Consider the following 7,709-nt stretch of genomic DNA (forward strand, 5'->3'; position numbering starts at 1 on the left):
AATCAGGAAAGCAAAGTGTATAAGTCAGACAGCATTTCCATACAAGATACAAAAGAAAGGAATTGTTTATTTATTTGGTGGCTCAGGTCTGTCCCAGTTTTCACAGATGACGTAGGACTCTCCTGAAAAGACCTCTTGTGCCTTTTTCAAAAGGATGGTTACAGTCAATCAGAAGGACACAATCAAGCTCCCATTTCTGACTTTGTAAGTACTCACACTGATTTTCAGGAGAGTTGTAACATTTTTTAACACAAACTTGTTTTGTCTTAATGTCCCTCACACAGAGCTTTGTGTCTGCATATCAGGACTGATGACTGCATGCATTTATTTGTCTCAAAACCTGTCTGATTCACCTTCCTCTTATAATGAAATGTTTTGCTAAGCCATCATTTTTGCCACAAATATATTCCCTTGGCAGCATCTTAGTGGTGGATTATTTGCTCTAGAATCTTTTCTTTTCATCTCAGAGATGAATATACATTTCGGGACCAGCTCTTGAAATATCGATTTGCTTCAGGAAACTTCTTATAAGCAAATCTTGGAAGTCAGCACTAAATCAGTTTTGTGTGTTTTATTTCCCAAGGAATCAGACCCACTTTGTTTATTATCTAGCAAAACCCAAAGCATAATGTAAAAACCAAGACTGAATCAGAAAAGGACATTATAAAAATACTGAAGCTGTCTTTCCCTGGCAATGGGGAAATACATTCATTCACTTTAATATAAAAAAGAAACAATGATACAATGGTAAAAGAACAAAAAAAAAAAAAGAAATTGAAAGGTTCATACATTTATTTCAAATACATAGCAAAATCTCAGGTATTCACATTTATTTCCAAAGTCATTTTGTCCTGCAATCACAAAATATTGAAGTATATGATAGCATCAGGATATTAAACTAGCTATTTAACCACAATATTTAATCAGCAGTTATTAACAAATACAGCAGGCCTGAAGTTTCTCACAGTTGTGCCTAGAGGAATGTGAACATAGCATCACTAAAGCAAGTTTGCCACCTCCACTCCTCAATGAAAGCAGAGCTCCAGCACATGAAAACCTGACACAACGTTTTAGTAACCCCTGGCCCATCCACATCAAACGACACCCACATCAGGCCTTTTCTTTTGAGAGAAAAGTCAAGTCAATAGTGATTATTCACGCCCTGCCTCCACTTGGTCCTCCATCACATAGTGTGTAACCAATGTTCTGTTGCCACCACCCTCCTGCATCCTGGAGAGAAGAGGTGGCCCTTTCCCTAAATGTCTTTGCTGCATTACATGTGTTCCTGAGCATCCTCTCCTCACCTGTCTCACTCAGAAAGGACATGTTCAGCCATCTAAATAAGCTCCAAGAGTCGCCTTAGACACTCAGGGTTACCTGAGACCGGGTCTGGCTGGATATAACCCAGAAGGGGCAGGAGCTCTCCTGGAGAAGGAAGGTAGAAGGTGCAGCCTTGGGCACTAGAGATCTGTGCAAGCTCCTCCAACACTCCCCTCAAGCCAAGCTCTTCCTGTTACCCTCAGAAAACTCATGAACAGCAGCAGTTTGTTTCCAAAGCTCAGCCACAGTTTTTCATTAGAGCCCTTAAAACTTCCTTTTCTTGCTCATACCTCCAAATTGCAGCTTCCAACTAGTCAGTTCTGAGCATCACAAGTTTTGAGTAGGGGAAAAGGGAGAAGGAAAAACTCTGTCTCCCTTAGCAGATGCAAATGGACCCATACAGTTTACTCAGCCAATGCATTCCTCGCATACAGAAGCAGAATATCTAGTAATCATCTATATGGGTTCCCCACCAGAATCTACAATAAAGGAATTTCTGTTCTGTTCAAAGCGAGGTTAACCACTGTGTTACATCTCTTGCAGTTTAGCTTCTTATGAGAAATTTGTTCCTGCAACAAATTCAGAAATTTTAGTGTCACAGACTCTTAAACATATTTGGGTGGGTCTACAGTGCTTGGAATCAAGGTCAGATTCCAAACCCACACATAAGCGCAAGGTTGTCTGAGCTTAGAGATTTTGTTTGAGCTCATCTTTTGATCAACTGGTAAAAGAGAGAAATGGAGCAATATGCAGCCATCAGGTGTTAATGTTAGATGTAAAAAGCTTAGGTTTTCTTTGAAATTAATATTAAATGCTCAAATAAAACAGTTTTATCTTTCAACTCTTTGAAAATAAAGTTACTAGTGGAAACGGCACACCCAGCTCGAATTTGATTTCTAGATGAACCCACTGATAGTGAAAGCATTCAGGATCCTTTAATTAATGTTATAGAAAACTGCACTTAATTACTTCTTAAGCACTTACATCTGCATAAAGTTACATTACACTGAATACGTCATCATTTAAAACCATTGCCTACATATAAATATGTATCAAATTTGCATTGCAGATGCCTTCATCCTCTGCTTTGTTAATCACAAATGTCATATCTAAATGAATCCAAAAAGTACTTTCCTGGCTTACTCATCAAATAGTTCCTTATTAAACAAAATATGTATTATAGAACATAAATACGATAAAATAATAGGTGGAGGTCCTGAGGGTAGTATAAATTATTACCAAAGTCAACAGAATGACTCCACTGGAATGAGCTGTCTGACCCAATGACAGCTGCTGTGACAGACATCAGCAGATATAAGACAATATAAAAAATACATGTTTTGGTACTAGAAAACCTACTTACAAATATTCTCTTAAAGACTCATCTGGAATTAATTAGTGCTGATTTGACTGCTCAAGTGATGAGCAGGATACAGTAAACCTGTTTTCCGGTGACTAGAAAATTCCCACTAAATGATCTGAGCTGGTTGTCTTAAATGTAAATGCACATTCATTACTATACATAATGAATATCTGTGTTCAACGGCACTGTTTCATTTAGGTTCATATGAAGTCCAGTTAATAAAAGGCTTGTTTAATTAAATGCAGCTTTCCATGTTCTGCTTTAAATTGAACAGTCAAATTAATATATGGAGACATTGCTCTGCTCAACAAAGTCTTTACACCTTTTTTTTCAGATACCAGTCACAGACACAAAAAAGAATCAAACTGAGTACCTGTGTCATGAGATTATCAATGAAATGGTACTATCCATTACTATTGTGTAAAGAACCAGAAAAAATGTTTTGAACTGGACCTTCTTTGGTCACTTATCAACATTGCGACATGGACACTGTCGAAAGCAGGTTCCAAGTTTTCAGCCGTGAAAAAAAAAAATGCACAGCTGCAAATACTGTTGAATTCTGCACAATGGACAGACAGACATCAGGCTGCTCAGTCTGCATTTTCAGACAAGTCTTGCGAACACAAAACAGTCAGAACAACATCGGGCTTGGCTTTCGTGGGTGTGGTGGAAGATGTAGGCAGGAACTCTTGATCCTCCGACAGGCAAGTGGGGATTACACATTTACATTGCCTGGCTTGTTTAATTATACTTTACATTAGCACAGTGCTTTAAAGTGCATAAAGGCAGATGGTCTGTCCTGAATTTTATAGAAGAGAAGGTGCTACCTATAGAACAGGAGAAGTCATAAAAGATGAGAGGTAGCAAGCAACGGAAAGCTAATACATTCACGGCAAAGTCTGGTGAAGTGATTAAAAATTTTATTATTCCATGAGCTGGATTCTGTGCCCTGCAGAAGAGATAAGAAGGATACATCAATTCCACAAGCAGCAATGCAATCCATAGCCAATCATAGAGGCATCTGATGGGAGAGCATGAACATTTGTGTGCCAATATTGGAAGTTAGATTGCTGGTGGCTTCTCCATTCATTCAGCAGCTGCTTTAGCCATGCTGCCAACTCCATGCTTCTCACCACTGTCCTAGAGCAGTCCTTATGAAGACTTTCCTTAGAGCAAAATGCAATGCTCCCTTTGCACATCATGGGTTTAGGGGAGGGCAATGGTGCTGTTGCACAGCAGCTGCCTTCCTTCCAGCCCAACCATATGTTGCTCATATTCTCTGAGAGACTCCTGGCTGCTGGTGTTCCCATGCCACTCTTCATTCCCATAAAATGGTGAGATTTTTCTTCTGACTATGCTCTAACATAATGCCCATGTAGTAACATTTCCTATAAGCATGTTCAAGAACAGATATGTATGTCAACAGTAAATAGCAAATGAACAAAATTGTTCCTCCATTACAGACTCAGAGTTTAATTAGACACTGAAGTCAACCAGTACATATCGACATGCTAAGCAGAAAGATCACATGTAGCAACTACACATAGGCATGCACGCTTAGGGATGGCCCTCCTGCAAAGTCAGGTTTGTGCAATCTGTGACGAGAAAGCGATGGATACCTGGATTTTGAGGATGTATCAGCCCAGCACCAGAAGCTACAGTACATTGCTCCCGCAGCGATGAGGAGTGCAGTGCTCACCCAGCCCACAAAGAGAGCAGCTCCTAGTTCTCGTTTTAGTGGCATAGGGACTTTTGGATCATAGAAGTCACGAATGATGCCACCTCCAGTCCAGGACACGGGGATCAGAACAAGGATGCCCGTCAAGAGAAAGGCAACTCCAGCTGCCAGTATGAAGATACTGACGCCCTGGGGATCCTCCTTGGCCCTGTGAGTGTACTTCACACCAACAATGGCCATCAAAAAGGAAATGATTGACAGGACGCCTGCAATGCACATGAGGGCTCTGAATGCCTCCAAAGGTGGGGGGAGAGCCAGGACAGAGTCATAGAATTTGCACTGCAGCCTGATGCCCAGATGACTGATGCAGTCCATCCACAGTCCTTCCCAGATGGTCTCAAACACCACGATGTTGCCATCAATGTAGGCAGAAACTCTCCACTGTGGCATAACTGTGGCTGCCAACGTCCCGACCATGCCGACACCTCCGAATATTAAACCAGTGATTTGTAACACACAGCAAGCCATGCTTCTTCTGAAAAAGACACCTCAAGCGAGGTGGCCTAAAAAGTCTTCCAAAATCACTTTTTCATAGAAGAAATATCAAGTATGAGAGGGAATATTTTCTCCAGTAGTTTCCTCATATGGTAAGTTGTTGGGTTTTTTTAAAAGCAGCTCGCTCCAGTCTGAGATTCAGACAGGTGGAAATCCATTTCTGACTGCCTAGAAGGACCTGCTATTTATTTGCTTTGAAATCCCTTCTGACTACAGCGCCTACCCATCAGGCCTAACAAGTTTCCAGCCAATGGGAAACTAGGAGGGGTGTGTCATAGTTGATTTTACTGCTTCTCATAGTGTGTCTGTAATGATGCTATAATTAAGTGTCAGGGATTCAATTAAAGATACCTGATTACAGGGCTAATAATTTCTTAACTGCAAGATTGCAGCTATGTTGAAATTTAGTAAGAAAGTCTGAACTTCCATCTGTTAAAATATTATGTAAAATAGGTCATTACAGTTGTTCTTATGACAAAAGCTAAACTTGGACTTGGGGTGGGACTTACTTTCTAAGTGCACCAACCCTGGGAAAATATCTGATTATTTTTTTTTTAAAATGAAGCTAAGAGGTACTTGGTGTAGCTCGTTAATGTAGATTCCTCATTTTGATCAAATACAAAAGTATAATCATGATATTAGACAGGTACCGGAAAGTCAAGTATTCCAATCAACATCAAAGCTTTACTCTTACCAGCTACATAATTCACAAGGACGACAAAGAAAATAGCTGGCAGAGTTTCACAGCTTCTGCTTTTGAACACACAAGTAAGGTCGCTGTTAGGAAATAATCCTCTATGAGACTCTCTCCCCATTAGAAGGATAGTGTTGTCATTATGTTCCATACTAATAGTCTTCTCCAGGTAACGTTAGGAGGGGTTGTCGGCAGTTGTCTAATATGAAAAGGATGAGCTTTTCTTTCACTGTACAATGCACCTTGAATGAAGTCAGAGATCCCTCCCACAAGCATGTATCTCAGCCTGCACAAATAGCTACAAGCCTGGACAAAAATGCACACCAAAGACTGATTTGCCTTGGGCAAGTTAGGAATAACTGCTGCATTATGGTTTTATTTACTTTCTTCTCCCTATGTTGAGATAATAGTATATGATGACAGCTCATGGGTGTTGTTGAAATTGATGTGTTTCTGGTTACTGCAGCTCTTTGAACCAATGGGGTTAGTAAAAAAAAAAAAAAAAAGTGTTGGCCCACAAAGACAATGAAGGCCCCTAGAAGTGCTGTCGAAGAACGACATATTCTTCGATTGCTTGTGGTTTGTAGTGTTATGGGCTCTGTGTCTTTGGAAATATCAGACATTGCCTTTGATGGTATTAATTTAGTTACAGCCTTAGGTGCCTAAACAATATATTCAAAGCAAAAGCTAAAACCCATGAAAAGTGAATTGCCCAACTAAACCACGTGCAGCCCACAAAATCCCCTCCTTCCTACAGCTACTAACTGCAAGGAAGGAATGCCAGGTAATGCAAGTTATATAGTATAATGTTACATGTCCCTGTGGAAAATACTCCCAAGGGATCTGGGCAATTCATTTTTGCCTTCAAGTCTGCTAGCAGGAACCTGGAGAGAAAAAATGTCTTCAGCTGTCAAATGTAACCTTTAGAAACTAAATACATTATCAGATTTGTTCTTATAGAGAGATAAATATTGCATCACTCTTCCGTAGACATAAAAAAAGAATCCCGTGATGCAGAAAAGTTAAGGCACTTTGCTCGATGCCACAAAGAAGGAGGTGGTAGAGTTGAAATCAGAAGTCATAGATGGTTACCTGTCTAAAAGAAACTCCTTTCTCTGGCAGGAGACTGCTCCCTTAGAAGAAGACTGCACACAACACCTGTGCTATTTGTACTTGAGTACAGTCTCTATTCATCTTGTAGGACTATTTACCTCTGAAATTCTCAAAACTGTTTTTTGATTTGTTATTTTAACTTCAAAAAAGAAATCAACTTATTATGGAAAAGCCCTCTCAAAACTAACATTTAAATGTCATTTTTTTCAACAGAAATACTCTTTGTGCAACATTTTCAGGCAGTCAGCTCTTGAAGGTATACACAGCTGGAGAACAGACCATGCTTAATACCCTGAATCTGTTTATCTGACTGCTTTATCTAGCAGGATTGCTCTAAAATCATTTTTCCTTACATGACTCTGGGAGGGTCAGCTGTTGAGGTCATGCATAAAATCACATTCTGTGACAGTCAAGGCTTGGTTTGTATAGAAGATGAACTGCTTGCAGAAATACTATTAAAATGCATCATATGCTGGTTGTGTAGCATATATGCTGGTTGTGTAGCAATACATCCAGAGAGTGCTAAATGGTTGAGTGGTTTTTTGATCTTTAATTGGAAGTAGTACCTATGGTGAGTGACATCCAGTGCAGGTGTAGGCATAAGAGAGGGACACCCAGGCTACACTGCTGTATGTACTGTCCAGTGGCAGGATGGTTCCTGTTATTGAAACCTGCGGGGAAGGAAGCAGGAAAGGAAAACCAATAAATGGCAGTTTTGAAACCTGAAGATAAATTTCAGAAATGAAAATGAGGTACAGGAGACAGGTTGAAAAAAAAAAATTAAGAAACATTACCAATGTCTTGGAAACTCACGAAGACTGGAAAATCTCATCAACCTCTTAAATGCCAATGAGGCCCTGGCTTTGCTAATCACTGGAAGAATTATCTTTTGCAGAAAAGTCCTGTGTTTGAATCAGCCTGGAGGGAGATCTTACACCCTTGTGTACCCTGGAGCACTGTACCTCCATTTAAAGGCTCACTTCACC

The 7,709-nt window shown here is 40.0% G+C and overlaps 1 protein-coding gene across 1 annotated transcript; it reads right to left on the minus strand.

Annotated features, from left to right (window-relative positions):
• Nucleotides 1-3,369: 3,369 nt before the first annotated feature.
• LOC104020164 (claudin-8-like) lies at nt 3,370-6,622 on the minus strand. Its single transcript, XM_087756998.1, has one exon. It carries the CDS (start codon nt 4,887-4,889, stop codon nt 4,221-4,223), a length of 669 nt encoding a protein of 222 aa, XP_087613124.1. The 5' UTR covers nt 4,890-6,622; the 3' UTR covers nt 3,370-4,220.
• Nucleotides 6,623-7,709: the final 1,087 nt, after the last annotated feature.

Source organism: Nipponia nippon, unplaced genomic scaffold, assembly GCF_047370975.1.
Source record: "Nipponia nippon isolate SJK-2023a ecotype South Korea unplaced genomic scaffold, ASM4737097v1 scaffold_2, whole genome shotgun sequence".
Taxonomy (NCBI): domain Eukaryota; kingdom Metazoa; phylum Chordata; class Aves; order Pelecaniformes; family Threskiornithidae; genus Nipponia; species Nipponia nippon.